This window comes from Bombina bombina, chromosome 6, assembly GCF_027579735.1.
Source record: "Bombina bombina isolate aBomBom1 chromosome 6, aBomBom1.pri, whole genome shotgun sequence".
NCBI lineage: Eukaryota > Metazoa > Chordata > Amphibia > Anura > Bombinatoridae > Bombina > Bombina bombina.
In genome coordinates this window covers 607,219,188-607,241,795 of record NC_069504.1, presented here as the reverse complement: position 1 = coordinate 607,241,795, position 22,608 = coordinate 607,219,188, and the positions used below count along the sequence as shown (strand labels likewise).

Below are 22,608 nucleotides of genomic sequence, written 5' to 3'. Positions count from 1 at the left end.
ATTACTCATGGGAACTAATACCCAAGCTGTGGAGTCCACAAGTAATAACAAAGGGAGGGATTGAAAAACATTTTTTTAATGAGAAAATAAATCTTTTTTTATAAGGCACTTAAAAACAGGAATAACCGTCAAACTGAGACAACTGCCTGAAGAACCTTTCTACCAAAGGCTCTTCAGAGGAAGCAAAAACATCAGAGGAAGCAAAAACATCAAAATGGTAGAATTTTGTAAAAGTATGCAAAGAAGACAATGCAAATGCCTTGCAAATTTGATCAACTGAAGCCTCATTCTTAAAATCCCAACTGACCTAGTAGAATGAGCAATCTGCTGTGGTGGAGGCTGACCTGCCTCCAAATAAGCTCTGTGAATCAAAAGTCTAAAGAAAACATAATTTATGCTTACCTGATAAATTCCTTTCTTCTGTTGTGTGATCAGTCCACGGGTCATCATTACTTCTGGGATATTATCTGCTCCCCTACAGGAAGTGCAAGAGGATTCACCCAGCAGAGTTGCTATATAGCTCCTCCCCTCTACGTCACCTCCAGTCATTCGACCAAAGACCAACGAGAAAGGAGAAGCCAAGGGTGTAGTGGTGACTGAATTATAATTTAAAAAATATGTACCTGCCTTAAAAAAACAGGGCGGGCCGTGGACTGATCACACAACAGAAGAAAGGAATTTATCAGGTAAGCATAAATTATGTTTTCTTCTGTTATGTGTGATCAGTCCACGGGTCATCATTACTTCTGGGATACCAATACCAAAGCAAAAGTACACGGATGACGGGAGGGATAGGCAGGCTCATTATACAGAAGGAACCACTGCCTGAAGAACCTTTCTCCCAAAAATAGCCTCCGAAGAAGCAAAAGTGTCAAATTTGTAAAATTTGGAAAAAGTATGAAGCGAAGACCAAGTTGCAGCCTTGCAAATCTGTTCAACAGAGGCCTCATTCTTAAAGGCCCAAGTGGAAGCCACAGCTCTAGTGGAATGAGCTGTAATTCTTTCAGGAGGCTGCTGTCCAGCAGTCTCATAGGCTAAACGTATTATGCTACGAAGCCAAAAAGAGAGAGAGGAAGCAGAAGCTTTTTGACCTCTCCTCTGTCCAGAATAAACGACAAACAGGGAAGAAGTTTGGCGAAAATCTTTAGTTGCCTGCAAGTAGAACTTGAGGGCACGAACTACATCCAGATTGTGTAGAAGACGTTCCTTCTTTGAAGAAGGATTTGGACACAAGGATGGAACAACAATCTCTTGATTGATATTCCTGTTAGAGACAACCTTAGGTAAGAACCCAGGTTTAGTACGCAGAACTACCTTGTCTGAGTGAAAGATCAGATAAGGAGAATCACAATGTAGGGCTGATAACTCAGAGACTCTTCGAGCCGAGGAAATAGCCATTAAAAATAGAACTTTCCAAGATAACAATTTTATATCAATGGAATGAAGGGGTTCAAACGGAACACCCTGTAAAACGTTAAGAACTAAGTTTAAACTCCATGGCGGAGCAACAGTTTTAAACACAGGCTTGATCCTAGCTAAAGCCTGACAAAAGGCCTGGATGTCTGAATTTTCTGACAGACGCCTGTGTAATAAGATGGACAGAGCTGAGATCTGTCCCTTTAATGAGCTAGCCGATAAACCCTTTTCTAAACCTTCTTGTAGAAAAGACAATATCCTAGGAATCCTAACCTTACTCCAGGAGTAATCTTTGGATTCACACCAGTATAGGTATTTACGCCATATTTTATGGTAAATCTTTCTGGTAACAGGCTTCCTAGCCTGTATCAGGGTATCAATAACCGACTCAGAAAAACCACGTTTTGATAAAATCAAGCGTTCAATTTCCAAGCAGTCAGCTTCAGAGAAGTTAGACTTTGATGTTTGAATGGACCCTGAATCAGAAGGTCCTGTCTTAGAGGTAGAGACCAAGGCGGACAGGATGACATGTCCACTAGATCTGCATACCAAGTCCTGCGCGGCCATGCAGGCGCTATTAGAATCACTGATGCTCTCTCCTGTTTGATTTTGGCAATCAATCGAGGAAGCAGCGGGAAGGGTGGAAACACATAAGCCATCCTGAAGTTCCAAGGTGCTGTCAAAGCATCTATCAGAAACGCTCCCGGATCCCTGGATCTGGATCCGTAGCGAGGAAGTTTGGCGTTCTGGCGAGACGCCATGAGATCTATCTCTGGTTTGCCCCAACGTCGAAGTATTTGGGCAAAGACCTCCGGATGAAGTTCCCACTCCCCCGGATGAAGAGTCTGGCGACTCAAGAAATCCGCCTCCCAGTTCTCCACTCCCGGGATGTGGATTGCTGACAGGTGGCAAGAGTGAGACTCTGCCCAGCGAATTATCTTTGATACTTCCATCATTGCTAGGGAGCTTCTTGTCCCTCCCTGATGGTTGATGTAAGCTACAGTCGTGATGTTGTCCGACTGAAACCTGATGAACCCCCGAGTCTTTAACTGGGGCCAAGCTAGAAGGGCATTGAGAACTGCTCTCAATTCCAGAATGTTTATTGGCAGGAGACTTTCCTCCTGACTCCATTGTCCCTGAGCCTTCAGAGAATTCCAGACAGCGCCCCAACCTAGAAGGCTGGCGTCTGTTGTTACAATTGTCCAGTCCGGCCTGCTGAACGGCATCCCCCTGGACAGATGTGGCCGAGAAAGCCACCATAGAAGAGAGTTTCTGGTCTCTTGATCCAGATTCAGAGTGGGGGACAAATCTGAGTAATCCCCATTCCACTGACTCAGCATGCACAATTGCAGCGGTCTGAGATGTAGGCGTGCAAAGGGTACTATGTCCATTGCTGCTACCATTAAGCCGATCACCTCCATGCATTGAGCTACTGACGGGAGTTGAATGGAATGAAGGACACGGCATGTATTTAGAAGCTTTGTTAATCTGTCTTCTGTCAGATAAATCTTCATTTGTACAGAATCTATAAAAGTCCCCAAGAATGGAACTCTTGTGAGAGGCAAGAGAGAACTCTTCTTTTCGTTCACTTTCCATCCATGCGACCTTAGAAATGCCAGAACTAACTCTGTATGAGACTTGGCAGTTTGAAAGCTTGAAGCTTGTATCAAAATGTCGTCTAGGTACGGAGCTACCGAAATTCCTCGCGGTTTCAGAACCGCTAGAAGGGCACCCAGAACCTTTGTGAAGATTCTTGGAGCCGTAGCCAATCCGAATGGAAGGGCTACAAACTGGTAATGCCTGTTTAAGAAGGCAAACCTTAGATACCGGTAATGATCTTTGTGAATCGGTATGTGAAGGTAAGCATCCTTTAAATCCACTGTGGTCATGTACTGACCCTTTTGGATCATGGGTAAGATTGTCCGAATAGTTTCCATTTTGAACGATGGAACTCTTAGGAATTTGTTTAGGATCTTTAAATCCAAGATTGGCCTGAAAGTTCCCTCTTTTTTGGGAACCACAAACAGGTTTGAGTAAAACCCTTGTCCTTGTTCCGACCGCGGAACCGGATGGATCACTCCCATTAATAATAGATCTTGTACACAGCGTAGAAACGCGTCTTTCTTTATTTGGTTTGTTGACAACCTTGACAGATGAAATCTCCCTCTTGGGGGAGATAAATTGAAGTCTAGAAGGTATCCCTGAGATATGATCTCTAGCGCCCAGGGATCCTGGACATCTCTTGCCCAAGCCTGGGCGAAGAGAGAGAGTCTGCCCCCCACTAGATCCGGTTCCGGATCGGGGGCCCTCGGTTCATGCTGTCTTAGGGGCAGCAGCAGGTTTTCTGGCCTGCTTGCCCTTATTCCAGGACTGGTTAGGTTTCCAGCCTTGTCTGTAACGAGCAACAGCTCCTTCCTGTTTTGGTGCAGTGGAAGTTGATGCTGCACCTGCTTTGAAATTCCGAAAGGGACGAAAATTAGACTGTCTAGCCTTAGCTTTGGCTTTGTCTTGAGGTAGAGCGTGGCCCTTACCTCCTGTAATGTCAGCGATAATGTCTTTCAAACCGGGCCCAAATAAAGTTTGCCCCTTGAAAGGTATATTAAGTAATTTGGACTTAGAAGTTACATCAGCCGACCAGGATTTTAGCCACAGCGCCCTACGTGCCTGAATGGCGAATCCTGAATTCTTAGCCGTAAGTTTGGTTAAATGTACTACGGCCTCCGAAATGAATGAATTAGCTAGTTTAAGGACTCTAAGCCTGTCCGTAATGTCGTCCAGCGTAGCTGAACTAAGGTTCTCTTCCAGAGACTCAATCCAAAATGCTGCCGCAGCCGTAATCGGCGCGATGCATGCAAGGGGTTGCAATATAAAACCTTGTTGAACAAACATTTTCTTAAGGTAACCCTCTAATTTTTTATCCATAGGATCTGAAAAAGCACAGCTATCCTCCACCGGGATAGTGGTGCGCTTAGCTAAAGTAGAAACTGCTCCCTCCACCTTAGGGACCGTTTGCCATAAGTCCCCGTCTATTGGAAACATCTTTCTAAATATTGGAGGGGGTGAGAACGGCACACCGGGTCTATCCCACTCCTTAGTAACAATTTCAGTTAATCTCTTAGGTATAGGAAAAACGTCAGTACTCGCCGGTACCGCAAAGTATTTATCCAACCTACACATTTTCTCTGGTATTGCAACAGTGTTACAATCGTTAAGAGCCGCTAAGACCTCCCCTAGTAATACACGGAGGTTTTCCAATTTAAATTTAAAATTTGAAATATCTGAATCCAATCTGCTTGGATCAGAACCGTCACCTACAGAATGAAGCTCTCCGTCCTCATGCTCTGCAAGCTGTGACGCAGTATCAGACATGGCCCTAGAATTATCAGCGCACTCTGTTCTCACCCCAGAGTGATCACGCTTGCCTCTTAGTTCTGGTAACTTAGCCAAAACTTCAGTCATAACAGTAGCCATATCTTGTAATGTTATCTGTAATGGCTGCCCAGATGTACTAGGCGCCATAATATCACGCACCTCCCGGGCGGGAGACGCAGGTACCGACACGTGAGGCGAGTTAGACGGCATAACTCTCCCCTCGCTGTTTGGTGAAATTTGTTCAATTTGTACAGATTGGCTTTTATTTAAAGTAGCATCAATACAGTTAGTACATAAATTTCTATTGGGCTCCACCTTGGCATTGGAACAAATGACACAGGTATCTTCCTCTGAATCAGACATGTTTAACACACTAGCAATAAACATGCAACTTGGTTACAATCTTATTTAACAAAAACGTACTGTGCCTCAAAGAAGCACTAAACGATTAAATGACAGTTGAAATAATGAACTGAAAAACAGTTATAGCATCACTCTTTAAAAACAACACAACTTGTTAGCAAAGGTTTGTTCCCATTAGTAAAGTAACACTAATTAAATTTTAAACATAAAAATCACAGAGCAATTTTAAAACACAGTCACTACATAAGTCTCACAGCTCTGCTGAGAGAATCTACCTCCCTTCAAAGAAGTTTGAAGACCCCTGAGTTCTGTTAGAGATGAACCGGATCATGCAGAAAATACAAGAGTAACTGACTGGAAATTTTTGATGCGTAGCAAAGAGCGCCAAAAACGACCCCTCCCCCTCACACACAGCAGTGAGAGAGAAACGAAACTGTCATAATCAAAACAAGCAAACTGCCAAGTGGAAAAATAATGCCCAAATATTTATTCACTCAGTACCTCAGAAATGCAAACGATTCTACATTCCAGCAAAAACGTTTAACATGAATTAAATACCTATTAAAAGGTTTAATGTACTTTTACAGAGTAATTCCGGTGAAATACCATCCCCAGAATACTGAAGTGTAGAGTATACATACATGTCATTAGAACGGTATGGCAGGATTTTCTCATCAATTCCATTCAGAAAATAAAAACTGCTACATACCTCAATGCAGATTCAACTGCCCGCTGTCCCCTGATCTGAAGCTTTTACCTCCCTCAGATGGCCGAGAAACAGCAATATGATCTTAACTACTCCGGTTAAAATCATAAGAAAAACTCTGGTAGATTCTTCTTCAAACTCTGCCAGAGAAGTAATAACACGCTCCGGTGCTATTGTAAAATAACAAACTTTTGATTGAAGTTATAAAAACTAAGTATAATCACCATAGTCCTCTCACACCTCCTATCTAGTCTTTGGGTGCAAGAGAATGACTGGAGGTGACGTAGAGGGGAGGAGCTATATAGCAACTCTGCTGGGTGAATCCTCTTGCACTTCCTGTAGGGGAGCAGATAATATCCCAGAAGTAATGATGACCCGTGGACTGATCACACATAACAGAAGAAATAGAGGCCTTCTGACATTTCCTAGGCCCAGAAAAAAGAACAAACAAACTAGAGGTTTGTCTAAAATCCTTAGTAGCATCAACATAATATTTAAATGCCATAACAACATCCAGATAATTCAAAGAACACAAAGAAGGAACAACCATCTCCCCCAAACTTGTCTGAAGAAACAATCTTAGGCAAAAAATGAAACTATGTCCGTAAAACAGGCTTATCCTGATGAAAAATCAAGTAAGGAGGCACACAACAAAGAGCAGACCATTCAGAAACTCTTCTAGCAGAAAATACAGCCAAAAGAAATAATACTTTCCAGGAAAGTAGTTTAATGTCCAATTTATGCATAGGTTCAAAAAGGAGGAGCCTGCAAAACCCTTAACACTAGGTTAAGGTTCCATGAAGGAGAAATATGCTTGATAACAGGTTTAATGCAAACCAAAGCCTGAACAAAACAATGAACATCAGGAAGATTAGCTATCTTTCTGTGGAACAAAACTAAAAGGGCTGAAATCTGTGCTTTCAGAGAACTAGCAGACAGACCCTTATCTAGGCCATCTTGCAAAAACTGAAGAGTCCTAGGAATTCTAAAATAATGCCAGGAAAAAAACATGAATAAAACAACAGGAAATAAAGGCTTTCCAAACCTTGTGATAAATCTTCCCAGTAACAGGAACTACTGGAGCAGCCACTACCTCTGCCTGAGGATCCCTAGACCTTGCAAAGTACCTGGGTAATTTGTTGTTTAAAAGAGAGGCCATCAGATCTATTTCTGGGAGACCCCAAAGATCCAAAATCAGATTTAACACATCTTGGTGAAGAGACAACTCCCCTCCTGGATGAAGAGACTGAAAGTCTGCCTCCAAATTGTTTACTTCTGGATTGGCTTCTGCCTAAGAGAGAATCTGATACACTTCCATCATAGCCAGGGAACTGAAAGCTCCCCCCTGATGGTTTACATAATCTACTGCGGTTACATTGTCTGTAAACGGAGATAAGACTCCCTTTCAACAGTGGCCAAGCTTGAAGGACCCTGAAAATTGCACAGAGTTCCAACACATTGATTGACAACCTCACCTCCTGAGGATCCCAAACCCCCTGTGCATTCAGAGACCCCCAAACAGCTATCAACCTGAAAGACTTGCATCTGTAGTGATCACATAAATTTATGATCCAGCCACCAAGTTAGAGATTGACTTGTACTGGGATCAAAAAATATATTTTGAGTATAATCCCTGCACCATTGACGCAACATACAAAGCTGAAGAGCTCTCATGTGAAATCGAGCCATTGGAACTGCATCTGAAGCTGCAATCATGAGACCTAGTACTTCCCATACACAGAGCCACCAAAGAAAATGAAAGAGACTGAAGGTTTAAACAAGCTGAAACCAATCTTAAAGGGACATTCAACACTTAGTGTAACAGGTTTTTATATAGTAAATTAAGAAACGGAGGTCCGCCTACACTATACCCCTCCTCCCTTGCCGCCTTGCTTCTGTCCTAATCAGCGGCGCTAACTACTCTAATACCCGGTCAATATGCGCGTGCAATTTCAGTCCGAGGACTGGATTCTGATTTGCTTATCAGTTTAAGAAGAAGGCAGCTACGTAATAGTGGGGGGAGTTCGGCATCCATATTGACCGGGTATTAGAGTAGTTAGCACCGCTGATTAGGACAGAAGCAAGGCGGCAAGGGAGGAGGGGTATAGTGTAGGCGGACCTCCGTTTCTTAATTTACTATATAAAAACCTGTTACACTAAGTGTTGAATGTCCCTTTAACTGTTCCTGCTCTGTTAGAGAAATACTCATGGACAGTCTATTTGTAAACTTAGGAAAGTAACATTTGTCTGAGAAACCAAAGAACTCTTTGAAAAATCGATCCGCCAACCATGCTTTTGAGGAAACAACAAGAGTTGGTGAGAAATTATGCTAAAGGAAAAAGACAGAGCTTGAACCAAGATATTATCCAGGTAAGGAAATACTGCAATACCCTGAGCTCTGATAACAGACAAAAGGGCACCCAGAACCTTGAAAAATATTCTTGGAGCTGTAGCCAGACCAAATGAAAGAGTAAACAACTCAAAGTGTTTGTCCAGAAAAGCAAACCTCAAGAACTGGAAATGTTCTATGAATTGGAACAAAAAGGTAAGCATCCTTTAAATCTATTATGGACAGATAGTTTCCATTCTGAAAAATTTAACACTTACAAAATTGTTCAGAAGTTTTATATTCAGAAATGGTCTGAAAGTGGCTTCCTTCTTTGAAACAATGAAAAGAATTAAATCCCATCCCGTTGCCGCAAAGGAACTGGAACAATCACTCCTATATCTTTCAGATCTGAGACAGATTAAAGAAAAGTTTGAGCTTTTACAGGATTCCTTGGAAAATTGGAAAGAAAAAAACCTTCCTCTGGGATGCCTTGTTCTGAATCCAATTTGATATCCCTTAGAAACAACATTCTGAACCCAGGTATCAAACCAAGCCTCCTGAAAGAATCTGCCCCCTACTAGAACTTCTGGGTTGGGCTGCACCTATAAGCGGTTTTAGAAACTATGGATTTATTACCCTGTTTAGACTTGTTCTAGTTAGCATTAGGTCTCCAGACTGAATCAGAGGATTCAGAAAACTGACAGTTTTCTGTTTCTTAATATGACGAAAGGAATGAAAATTATTAGAAGCCTTGGATTTTTTAGACCTTCTGTCTTGAGAAAGAAAAGCTATAGTAGAAAAAATATAATCTAAAACAGACCCAAACAACTTCTTTCCCTGAAAGAAAAGAGACAATCTAGATTTAGACACCAAGTCAGCAGTCTAGCAATTTTTGCCAGTAGGGCATTCTTAAATCCTGAATACATGCTTTTGACATTTATCTTCATAATATCAAACACAGCATCCCAAATAAAAGAATTGTCACTCTGAAACAAAAACAATATATTTGCACCAACAGGGTTATCAGAAAACTGCTCTGAAAGACTAGACAACCAGTAAATAGAAGCATCTATAGAAGCAGCTACATCAGCAATAGAAATAGCTGGTGTGAGAATATAACCCGCACAAAAAAGTCCCATCTATGAAAATACTAACTTTCTGTCTAAAGGGTCCTTAAAATAATTGTCTTCCAAAGGAATAGTAGTACGTTTAGCCAGAGTGGAAATGGCCCCATCCACCTTGGGAATGGTTTCCCATAACTAGATAAGCAGCAGGTAATGAATTTAACTTTTTAAATCTTGCAGAAAAGACACACCTGGCTTAGACCATTCCATAAAATCATGTCAGAGACAGCATCATGTATAGGGAAAACCTTAGGGAGATTAACAGCAGTCCTAAAAACTGAATTTAAACGATTATAAAATGTATCATCAGAAACTTTAGGATCTTTAACTGCCTAAAGTAATTAATACCTCTTTTAAAAGAGATTGAATGTGTTCAACTTCAAAAAAAAAAAAAAAAGTTCAAAATGAGGAATCTTCATCCCCAGAGGAAACTTCACCATCTAAAGCTACAACAGTATCCCTGGGCTCAGGGCACATAGAACTTGTAAAAGGTCAAATCTGAACTAACCTTTTATGCTTATTTGGAGGTGGAAGAGCAGCTAATGTTTTAGAGACTGCTGCCTTGATAAAGGTCTTCATTACAGGAGGCACCACTTTAGAATTAACCTGTAATTAACAAACAGTAGGCGCATTAGTACCCAAAGAAACAGCATTAGATTGGTCTGTATGCAATAACAAATCTAAACATAATAATGGTAGAAAGGTGTTCAGGAGACTCGGTTTCTTAGGTAGATTTAGGGACAGAATTCTGCTGCTCCATTATAGCATATAGCAAAGCAATACAATAAAAACTATAAAACCCATTAAAAAAAGCTCTTGAGGAATGAAAACCATAAACCCCCACCTAAGTAACTTGACAGATACAATGCACACTAAGCCAAGCTGAAAAGGACAAGAACAGGAGAAAAACATAATTTATGTAAGAACTTACCTGATAAATTAATTTCTTTCCATGAGCTAGTGACGTATGGGATATACAATCCTACCAGGAAGGGCAAAGTTTCCCAAACCTCAAAATGCCTATAAATACACCTCTCACAACACCCACAATTCAGTTTAATGAATAGCCAAGTAGTGGGGTGAAAAAATAAGGAGTAAAAAAGCGAAGGAACCGGAAAAAAAATTGTGCTTTTGTACAAAATCATAACCACCATAAAAAGGGTGGGCCTCATGGACTCTTGCCAATATGAAAGAAATTAATTCATCAGGTAAGTTCTTACATAAATTATGTTTTCTTTCATGTAATTGGCAAGAGTCCATGAGCTAGTAACATATGGGATAGAAATACCAAAGATGTGGAAGACCACAGAAGAGTCATTAGAAAGGGAGGGATAAAATAAAAACAGCTATTTCTGCTGAAAAAAATAAATCCACAAAAAAATAAGTATTTTTTTTTTTATAAATTTCACATAAATTTCAAGAAAAAAACTTAAATCATAAGCAGATGAATCAAACTAAAACAGCTGCCTGAAGAACTTTTCTACCAAAGACTGCTTCAGAAGAAGCAAATACATCAAAATGGTAAAATTTTGTAAATGTATGCAAAGAAGACCAAGTTGCTGCTTTGCAAATCTAATCAACTGAAACTCCATTCTTAAAAGCCCAAGAAGTGGCGACTGATCTGGTAGAATTAGCTGCAATTCTCTGAGGCGGAGACTGTCCCGCCTCTAAATAAGCCTTCTGAATCAAAAACTTTAACCAAGATGACAAAGAAATGGCAGAGGCTTTCTGACCTTTCCTAGGACCAGAAAAAACAACAAATAGACTAGAAGTCTTCCTGAAATTTTTAGGAGCTTCGACATATTTCAAAGCTCTTACAACATCCAAAGAATGTAAAGATCTTTCAAGAGTATTCTTAGGATTAGGACACAAGGAAGGAACAATAATTTCCCTACTAATATTGTTAGAATTCACAATCTTAGGAAGAAATTTAAACGAAGTCCGCAAAACTTATCCTGATGGAAAATCAGAAAAGGAGACTCACAAGAGAGAGCAGACAATTCAGAAACTCTTCTAGCTGAAGAGATAGCCAAAAGAAACAACACTTTCCAAGAAAGTAGTTTAAATATCCAAAGAGTGCATAGGCTCAAAAGGAGGAGCCTGCAAAACCTTCAAAACCAAATTAAGACTCCAAGGAGGAGAGATTGATTTAACATCAGGCTTGATATGAACCAAAGCCTGAACAAAACAATGAATATCAGGAAAAGAAGAGATTTGTCCCTTCAAGGTACTTGCAGACAAACCTTTATCCAAACCATCCTGAAGAAACTGTAAAATTCTAGGAATCCTAAAAGAATACCAAGAGAATTTATGAGAAAAACACCATGAAATATAGGTTTTCCAAACCCGATAAAAAATCTTCCTTGAAACAGACTTATGACCCTTTAGCATAGTATTAATCACTGAGTCAGAGAAACCTCTATGACTAAGTACTAAGCGTTCGATTTCCATACCTTCAAATTTAGCGATTTGAGATCCTGATGGAAAAACGGACTTAAAGGAAGTGGCCAAGGTTGGCAACTGGACTTCCAGACAAGATCCGCATACCAAAACCTGTAAGGCCATGCTGGTGCTATCAGAAACACATGCAATTGTTCCAATACGATCTTGGAGATCACCCTTGAAAGAAGAACTAGAGGCAGAAAAATGTAAGCAGGTTCGTAAAACCAAGGAAGTGCTAACGCATCCACCATCTCCGCCTGAGGATCCCTGGACCTGGAAAGGTACCTGGGAAGTTTCTTGTTAGATAGGAAGCCTTCAGATCTATATCGGGGAGACCCCACATCTGTGTAATCTGACCAAATACATCTGGATGGAAAGACCACTCCCCTGGATGTAAAGACTGATGACTGAGATAATCCGCTTCCCAATTGTCTACACCTGGGATATGTATCGCAGAAATTAGACAGGAGTTGGATTCCGCCCAAGAAAGTATCCGAGATACTTCTTTCATTGCTAAAGGACTGCCAGTCCTCCCTTGATGATTGACATATGCCACAGTTGTGATATTGTCTGTCTGAAAATGAACAAATGATTCTCTCCTTAATAGAGGCCAAGCCTGAAGAGCTCTGAAAATGGCACGTAGTTCTAAAATATTGATTGGTAACCTCGCCTCTTGAGGATTCCAAACTCCTTGTGCTGTCAGAGACCCCCAGACCACTCCCCAACCTGTGAGACTTGCATTCGTTGAAATCACAGTCCAGGAAGGACAAACAAAAGAGGCCCCTTGAATAATCCGATGATGGTCCAACCACCAGGACAGAGAGAGTTGAATGTTGGGATTTAAGTATATCAACTGTGATATCGGAGTATAATCCCTGCACCATTGATTCAACATGCAAAGCTGCAGAGGTCTCAAATGAAAACAAGCAAAAGGGATCGCGTCCGATGCTGCAGTCATGAGACCTAAAACTTCCATGCACATAGCCACTGAAGGGAATGATCGAGACTGAAGGTTTCAAGAGGCAGAAACCAATTTAATTTGTCTCTTGTCTGTTAAAGACAAAGTCATGGACACTGAATCTATCTGGAAACCTAAAAAGGTGACCTTTGTCTGAGGATTCAAGGAAGTTTTTGGTAAATTGATCCTCCAACCATGTCTTTTGAAGAAACAACACAAGTTAATTTGTGTGAGATTCTGCTAAATGAAAAGATTGAGCCAGTACCAAGATATTGTCCAAATAAGAAAACACTGCAATACCCTGCTCTGTGATTACAGATAGAAGGACACCAAGAACCTTCGAAAAAATTCTTGGAGCTGTTGCTAGGCCAAATGGAAGAGCAACAAATTGTTAATGCTTGTCTGGAAAAGAGAATCTCAGAAACCGATAGCGGTCTGGATGAATCGGAATGTGAAGATACGCATCCTGTAAGTCTATTGAGGACATGTAATAACCTTGCTGAGCAAAAGGCAGAATAGTCCTTATAGTCACCATCTTGAAAGTTGGGACCCTTACAAATTGATTAAAAAACGTCAGATCCAGAACTGGTCTGAAAGAATTTTCCTTTTTTGGGACAATGAATGAATAGATTTGAATAAAAACCCAGGCCCCGTTCCAGAATGGGAACTGGTACAATTACTCCTGAAAGCTCTAGATCTGAATCACACTTCAGAAAGTCCTGAGCCTTCACAGGATTTTTTGGAACGTGAAAATCTTCACACAGGAGGTCTTATTCTGAAACCTATTTGATACCCCTGAGAAACAATATTCTGAATCCAATGATTCTGAACAAACCTACCCAAACATCTTGAAATAATTTCAATCTGCCCCCCACCAGCAGAACTGGATTGAGGGCCACACCTTCATGCAGTCTTGGGGGCTGGCTTTGGTTTCTTGTAAGGCTTGGATTTATTCCAATTGGAGCCAGAGTCCTTAGGGGAAGGAGTGTTTTTTTGTTCTCTATTCTGACAAAAGGAACAAAACCGATTAGAAGCTTTAGATTTGCCTTTAGACTTTTATCTTGAGGCAAAAAAACTCCCTTCCCGCCAGTAATAGTGGAAATAATAGAATCCAACTGTGAACCAAACAAATTAATACCCTGGAATGATAAAGATAGTAACCTAGATTTAGATACCATGTCAGTATTCCATGATTTTAACCATAACGCTCTTTTAGCTAAAATAGCCAAAGACATAGATTTAACATTGATCATGATTATATAAAAAGAGCATCACAGATAAAATGATTAGCATGTTGAAGCAAACGAACAATACTATGCAAATCAGAGTCTTTTTCACGTTGTGCTAAGCTATCCAACCAAAATGTTGATGCAGCCGCAACATCAGCCATAGAAATAGCAGGTCTGAGAATATAGCCAGAATACAAATAGGCCTTTCCTTAGATAAGATTCAATTTTCCTATATAAAGGATCCTTAAAAGAAGTACTATCTTCCATAGGAATAGTAGTACATTTAGCAAGAGTAGAAATAGCCCCATCAACCTTAGGGACTTTTTCCCAAAACTCTAATTTAGCCAATGGCAAAGGATACAACTTTTTAAACATTGAAGAAGGAACAAAAGAAGTACCAGGCTTAGACTATTCCTTAACAATCACATCAGAAATAGCATTAGGAACAGTAAAAACATCAGGGGTAGATACAGGAGGTTTATAGACAGAATTTAAACATTTACTGGATTTATTATCAAGAGGACCAGGCTCCTCAATATCCAAAGTTATTAACACTTATTTTAACAAAGAATGAATATACTCAATCTTAATAAGATAAGATGATTTATCAGTGTCAATGTCTGAAGTAGGATCTTCTGAATCAGAGAGATCCTCATCAGAGAAGGACATATCAGTATGTTGCTGGTCATTACAAAATTCATCAGTATTATAAGAAGTTTTAAAAGACCTTTTAGGTTTATTTGAAGGCGGTATAGCAGCCATAGCCTTCTGTATCGCATCAGAAATATAATTTTTCATATCAACAGGGATATCATGTACTTTAGATGTTGAAGTAACAGCAGATACTGTACTAGCACTAATAGAAACCTTTTCTGCATGCAAAAGCTTATCATGACAACTGTTGCACACTACAGCTGGAGATATAATCTCCACTAGCTTACAACAGATACACTTAGCTTTGGTACTGTGTTCAGGCAGCATGGTTCCTACAGCAGCTTCTGAGACAGGATCAGATTGAGACATCTTGTAAAATGTAAAAGAAAAATAACATTTAAACAGAAATATCTTATTTCCACATATAGCAGTTTCAGGAATGGGAAAAAATGCAAATTCTAAAATTGGCAAAAAAAGCAAACCGCATAGCACTCTGAGCATAAAGAAGGAAAGGAGCACATAGGAAGTGGTGTATAATAAAAACTATTTTTTTTGGCGTCAAGTATGATGCACACTGCAAAAGTAAGTTGAGAAATATTTTGGCGCCAACAAACATCCGGAAATGACGCAACTGGCGTCATAACAAACACAATTTCCGCCAAACAACCTAGTGTCAACTAAGACGCAGGAAATGATGAACTTGCATCATTACAGACCCACATTGTGCGGCAGAAAAATTTCTCATGCCAAGAATGACGCAATAAATAACAGTATTTTGCGCCCTCGCGAGCCTAATCTGCCCGCAAGTTTCACAAAGAAAAAACAAGTCCAATTGAAAAGACTATACCCCAGGTAGGAAAAACTTCCTAAAACATGATTCCCATAACAAAACTGCAAAGAGAAGTATACATAGACCCGACTCATTGCAAATATAAGTAAAATACATATATTTAAAGCTTTATACATAAAGTGACAAACCATAGCTGAGAGTTTCTTAAATAATGATATATACTTACCGAAAACACCCATCCACATATAGCAGATAGCCAAACCAGTACTGAAAGCTATCAGCAGAGGTAATGGTATATAAGAGTATATCGTCGATCTGAAAAGAGAGGTAGGAGATGAATCCCTATGACCAATAACAGAGAACCCTTGAAAAGATTCCCAGAGAGGGAAACCATAAAATCAAACAGGTGATACTCTCTTCACATACCTCTGACAAACACTGTACTCTGAAAGGAATTGGGCTTCAGAATGCTTAGAAGAGCTTATCACAGAAGAAATCATAAAAATCATAGGAGGCATAGTTTGTAAAACTGAATTGTGGGTGTGGTGAGGGGTGTATTTATAGGCATTTTGAGTTTTTTGAAGCTTTGCCCCTCCTGGTAAGATTGTATATCCCATACGTCACTAGCTCATGGACTATGCCAATTACATGAAAGAAATAGCATTACCACTGAAAAAGCGCCAAACAACTTTCAGTTAAAATGAGGTTGAGCGCACCAAAAACCTGACACTCGCATAGTAGAGTAAACATGCGGGAAGGACGTGCACTAACCCGACAGGCAAACTCGGCGCACAAAAAAACCTGTAGCTCCTAAGAGACTGATGGACACATGCAAATCTGATGAGAGTAAACCCGACGTGCGTAATCCCAACTTTTCTTAAATTAAAAAGTGCCCATAATATAGCTAAATGAGTGTCTACATGTTATTTTAAAAATAAAAAATATAGTTACCAATAGACACTCGTCCACTAGCCATCAAAGTAGCAGACAGCCAAACCAGTACTGAAACATAACAGCAGAGTTTATGGAATAGTTTATAGAATAGGAGTATACTGTAGATCCATAAAGGGAGAAAGAAGACACGTCCCTGTGGCTGATTACAGAGGGTTTATCAAAGATTTCCCATGAGGTGAAACAAAGCAACATAAACCATAGCCCAAATACAAACCTCTGACAAGCACTGTACTCTGAGGGGAACCGGGCCTCAACATAGACGACTAAAAACCCCTTTCTCTGAAGAATCACTTGCATATATTTATTCCTCCAACACCTCCAGCAGAGACAAAGTAAAGACTGAAGTATGTGTGAGGTGGGAGGGGTTTTTTGGGGCTCTTGGGGTTTGTGAATCTTTGCCTCCTCCTAGTGGTAGAGAAGAGTAATTCCCATGAGTAATGGATCGTAATTGTAATGTTAATGTAAAATGCACTGATCAGCCACAACAATAAAAAACATTGACTGGTGAAGTGAATAATATTGATTATATCATCACAATGGCACCAGTCAAGGGGTGGGATATATTAGTCAATAAGTGAACAGTCAGTTCTTGAATTTCACGTGTAGGAAAATGGGCAACCGAAAAGATCTGAGGGACTTTGACAAGGGCCAAATAGTGATGGACGACTGGGCCAGAGCATCTCCAAAACAGTAAGTTTTGTGGGGTGTTCTCAGTATTTAGTGGTTAGTACCTGCCAAAAGTGGTGCAAGGAAGGACAACCAGTGAACCAGCGTCAGGGTCATGGGAGTGAAGGCTAGTCCTTCTGGCCCGATCCCACAGAAGAGCTACTGTGGCTGAAGTTGCTGAAAACATTAATGCGGACCATGATAGAAAGGTGTCAGAACACACAGTGCAGTTTTCTGCGTATGGGGCTGCGTAGCCACAGACTGGTCGGAGTACCCACGATGACCCCTGTCCACCTCCAAAAGTGCCTTCAACAGGGACGTGAGCATCAGAACTGGACCATGGAGCAATGGAAGAAGGGTGCCTAGTCTGATGAATCACTAGGCAACCTTCAGGTGGATGGCCAAGTGTGTTTGCGTAATTTACCTTGAGAAGAGATGGCAGCAGGATGCACTATGGGAGGAAGGGATGTTTATGCCCTGGGCAATGTCCTGCTGAGAAAACTTAAGTGCTGGCATTCATGTGGATGTTACTTTGACACGTACCACCTACCTAGAGATTGTTGCAGACCACATACACTCCTTCATGGCAATGGTCTTTCAGCAGGATAATGCAAACTGCAAAAATTGTTCAGGAATGGTTTGAGGGAAATGAAAAAGTTTAAGGTGTTAACTTGAGCTCCTAATTCCCCAGATATGTTCTGAGGTATTGTGGAGTCCATGTCGTGACTAATCAGAGCTGTTTTGGCAGCACGAGGGAGGCCTACACGATATTAGGCAGGTAGTTTTAATGTTGTAGCTGATCAGTGTATACATCTATACCTATATAACTATATGAATATATACAATCAAAAAAACTTCCACAGCACCTAAAGGAATCTTTTCAAGACTTTATTTAGACAATAAAATAAGCGATGTTTCGGGGTTGATCCCCTTAGTCATGCTCTTACTATACACTTTCACAAGACTTTTAAATCTTAATTTGTGTGCCAGTTGACCTCTGGTTATGCACATGCTCCCTCTAGTGGGCATTTTTCATTATTACATATTATCCTGAATAAAAATACTATTTTGACAATTAGTTACATATATAGATGCTGATTATCGCTTCAAATTAAAGTTCTTAATATTATTAATGCGATATATAAGCTAAAAATAATACAATTAGTAAGGGAATACAATTAAAAGTACATAGTAGATGGGTAAACATTAGTTTAACATGATAATACATTTTGGGTTACAGAAAAAGGGATGTTTATTAGAAGAAACAGGTTAAGTCATAATCTTTATTTATATATTTTATTTAGGGGTCAATGTTTCAAACTTGTGTATCCACCACATTTAATTATGTTTTAGAAGTTTTTCCCTGTCCATGCCATTCCTAGGGGGGCTTATGTGGTCCATGACCTGCCATCTCTATTGGCTTATGTCATGACCTTTATCCAAGAAATGTTTGGACAGGGGAGCCTCTAAGTTCTAATATTAGAGCGATGTTGGCTCATTCTATCCCTCTACTTTACGTGTAGTTTCCCCTAAGTATTCCAGAGAAAATGGACACTTTATAAAGGTATACTACATAGGAGGTTTAACATGTATAAAACCCATTTAGGTTATACTTTTTTCTCCACTATGGGGGTGGTAAAAATGAGATCCTCTTATGATAGAGCTACAACTCATGCAGTTTAAGCATGGAAAACGGCCTGTTCTTCTAACTCTCATGTGAGTCTGTATGCACTCCTTGCTGGGTCCCACGTCAGTTTTTATCAAATGATCTTTTAAACGTTTTACCCTTCTGTATGCCATTAGGGGAGAATCCTTTAGTAAAGAGACTTGTTGATTGTATTCTCTCAGAATGTGCTAGTTTTTTCGTATGATCTTGGAGATCCTATAACTAAGATCTTCAAGATCATACAAAAAATTGTTATCACATGATGTTTATATGAGTGTAGCAGTTTATTTTAATGTATTTATGTTGCACTTGGTGAAACTTTTATTTTTGCCCTAACCCTTTACGTGAGGTCTTCAGTTGCACTAACCCTCTATACGTTAAATTCGATTGTGGTCAAGCGAATGCTGTTACTTTCAAATTTCCCCTGGTTTTTGCAGCCAAAGTAAAATAAAAGATAGAGCCCAACTGATTAAATATTGATGATGACTGAACTGAATAAACCCGTGGCCGGACTTTTAGCCGACGGACACTTGGCCGAAGGACACTTGGCTGACGGACATTTGGCCGAAACACAAGTGGCTGTCAGATAACAGTCCGGCACGAGATAGAATTGATAGATAGATTGATACATAGATTAGATAGATAGATCAATAGATGCAATAGATACATTTGATAGATACGATAGATAGATAGATTTGATAGATAAATAGATAATTTCCCAGACAGAGAATTACAAAACGTGCGGCCTGCGACCCATGGTAAGGTTCACAGAGGCAGTTGCGGCGCCCGAGGTTCTGATTAGAACAGAGCACTCTGGAACGTATCTGCCCTCGGCCAAAATCGGAACATTCTTTAGCTTTCTGTCTGTCAGCCAAATGTCCGTCGGCCAAATGTCCGTCGGCCAAATGTCCTTCTGCATTTTGTCAGAGCACCGAATAAACCCAAATGTCATGTAAATGCCTGTACAAAGTGTTTCAATATGAATAACTGCTGGAGAATTTGCTCACTTATCTCATTTAAACCATGCAAACTGAAACACAACAAAACACACATTAGGAAGCCATACAAAATATTTTCCAAAAGGATTAACTTGGGATTACAATTTTAAAACTTTCAAAACCCATGCAGTGCTTTTCTAATAGATTGCAAGGGTGCCTAATGTAATCAAGTTTCCAGTAGTTATAGAATATTTTCTTCTGTGTCCTACCAAAACTATCAACAAATAAGAAAAAAAATACCTTTAGTTTTGTAAGTGTAAAATGCCACAGCCTTGCCTTTAAGCCAGAAGATCTTGGCCAGTTCTCCTGCAGAGTGAGCGAGAAAGTTGACTCCATCTTCTGAAGCACCTCCCTCTAAAATCCCAAAAACCAAGCAGTTGAGGACAAAGAGAACAAGTCTCTCTCCTATTGTCTGTACCTAGGAAAAATACTCAGTTGTTCATGAGCTGAAGACACATTAGCTGTGCATTTATTGTGATGTATTATTGAACATGCAGACAAATAATATGAATGTTAAATGATGTACCTGATAAAGTATTATTAAATAATTATAATAACACACAAATAAGTAATACCCCAAATTAGGGGTGTGCATTCAGTTTCATACGAATGCAGAAGGCAGCAGCCGCTTGTGCCATTCGGCTCTTTTTTATTCTTGCTTAAGTACAACACACTAAGCTATGTGCAAATCTAGATCTTAGTGTGATGTACTTTCACATGAATAAATGTGTCTCCAAAAAGGAGTCAACCAGCATAAGTGGCCGCCTCCTTCCACATTTGAATGCTACCAAAGCATCTGAATTCACACCCATATAAATTAGTTAGTGTGTCTTATATCTAGAAAATGGGTAAGTTTTAACTCCTTGCTATTGGTTTAATGTCCCACCCTGGGTCTTCATGCTTATCCTGTCCAAAGCTATCCTAAAAAGGTATAGACTTATTTGTACAGATCTTTTTCTTTGAAGTAAACACTTGATAGTGCCCGATTGTCGCTTCCAACACACTTTGGAGCACAAACGTTTGCACTTGAGCAATAAGGGGATTATCTCGGGGGTTTGCAGTTGTCGGGCTTACCCCTGGTATTACGAGTTGAAAGTAAACACGATCGATTGAACACAATCGTGATTTACGCTACAATGGATTACCACGATTTCAGAGCCTTGGTTAACGGTTTTGCAAAACTAAAAAGTTGAGCAAAAAACATCAAAAATACATTACAAAGTATAGTTACACTCATAATAACACTAATATAAATTATTTAAAAAAATATTATACACAAAAGATGTGCAATGTGAGATATGAGATCTCAGGTGTTATAAAAAAAAAGGGCAGGCAAACAGTTTAACATAGAGATACATACATACACGTCTATAAATATATACAGTACAGTATATACATCTTTATATATATATAAAAATCTATATGTGTGTGTGTGTGTATTTATATATATATATATATATATATATATATATATATATATACACACACACATACATACACACATATATATATATATATATATATATATATATATATATATATATACATATATATACACACACACACACATATATATATATATATACATATATATATATATATATATATATATATACATACACACGCACAAGCACATATTTACCAACATATATATGCATGTCTATATATGAATAAATATGTATTTACGTGATTATAAGTAGATGAAAACATGAAAAAAACATTTATGCAACGTTTAGTTTTGATTAAGGTTTTAACTAATTACTGTAAATATTTCACATTCCAATGTTCTGCACATAGCAGAATATGTTCAACATATTTCTAAATAGATATTCCTATACATACATACATATATATATATATATATATATATATATATATATATATATATATATATATATATATATATATATATATATATGTGTGATAAAGAGAGGGAAAATGAGGGGATAAGGAAAATTCAGGAAGGCGCAACACTCTGAGTGGAGGACCCTAGAATGGGAATACTAGGATCGATTGGTTTAAAAAACCAGTTGGACTGAAAATGAACAACTAGTTAATAGGTGCAATAGGGATATTAAATAATTGATATATTATAATTAAGAAAGAAACGCAATTCTAATAGTTATTATATATCACTCTTAGAGCGGTGTCCTCTTTCGATCCAGAGATCTCTTTAACACTTTCTCTCAAATTAGTTTCAATCATGTAAGAGAAAGGACATGCAATAGTGCAACATTGTATGGGAATATCACACTCTTTATTAATTAACAATTGTGCGCTTACATCAAGTAACCTCAATAATATGAGGTAATTAAAAGCATAGATAAAATATTTTTTATCCTTAAGATCCTGAACAAATACTGCTGGAATCTGGTAAAATCTGTAATCAATACGGTAAAATAAAGGAACCTGACGCGTTTCGAAGGGATATAAAACTTTTGTGCCCTAATTCGAGAGAGAGTGTTAAAGAGATCTCTGGATCGAAAGAGGACACCGCTCCACTGTACCACTGACACCGAGAGGGAGAACTACCTATACACTGCGCGCCACTTACCTCATGAGATTGAGGTAACGGAGTGTAAGTATACTCCCAACGGGTTCGTTGTGGAACGTGGATTCATTGCTATACTTGTTTAACCATTTTGGATCTCTTGCTTCCATCTACAGCCATAGAAGCTTACTTGCAATATTGGACTTGAATTTTGAACTCTTATAGGACTTTTTCTGTTGAAATACAGATTGATATTCAGCATTATATATTAACCTAATTATCATTATTTATGACATGTTATGGCTATTATAATATTTCAAGTATCCATCAGAGTAATTTTTGTTAATATTTGAATATTCTTGCATTTTAGGTGGCTGCATATTGCTATATGTCTGTGTGCACATAATTCGTCACACATTATCCAGCGGGCACTACACTAGTTATGCTATT

At 39.2% G+C, this 22,608-nt stretch overlaps 1 protein-coding gene across 2 annotated transcripts in view; it reads right to left on the bottom strand.

The window, feature by feature from the left end:
• The window catches only part of LOC128663334 (protein FAM169B), a 165,340-nt gene that overhangs the window by 13,808 nt on the left and 128,924 nt on the right, over window positions 1-22,608 (bottom strand). For both annotated transcript variants that reach the window (XM_053717617.1, XM_053717618.1), the window contains exon 5: window positions 19,908-20,085. In XM_053717617.1, coding sequence (XP_053573592.1) covers window positions 19,908-20,085 — 178 coding nt within the window. The remainder of the gene's footprint in view (window positions 1-19,907; window positions 20,086-22,608) is intronic.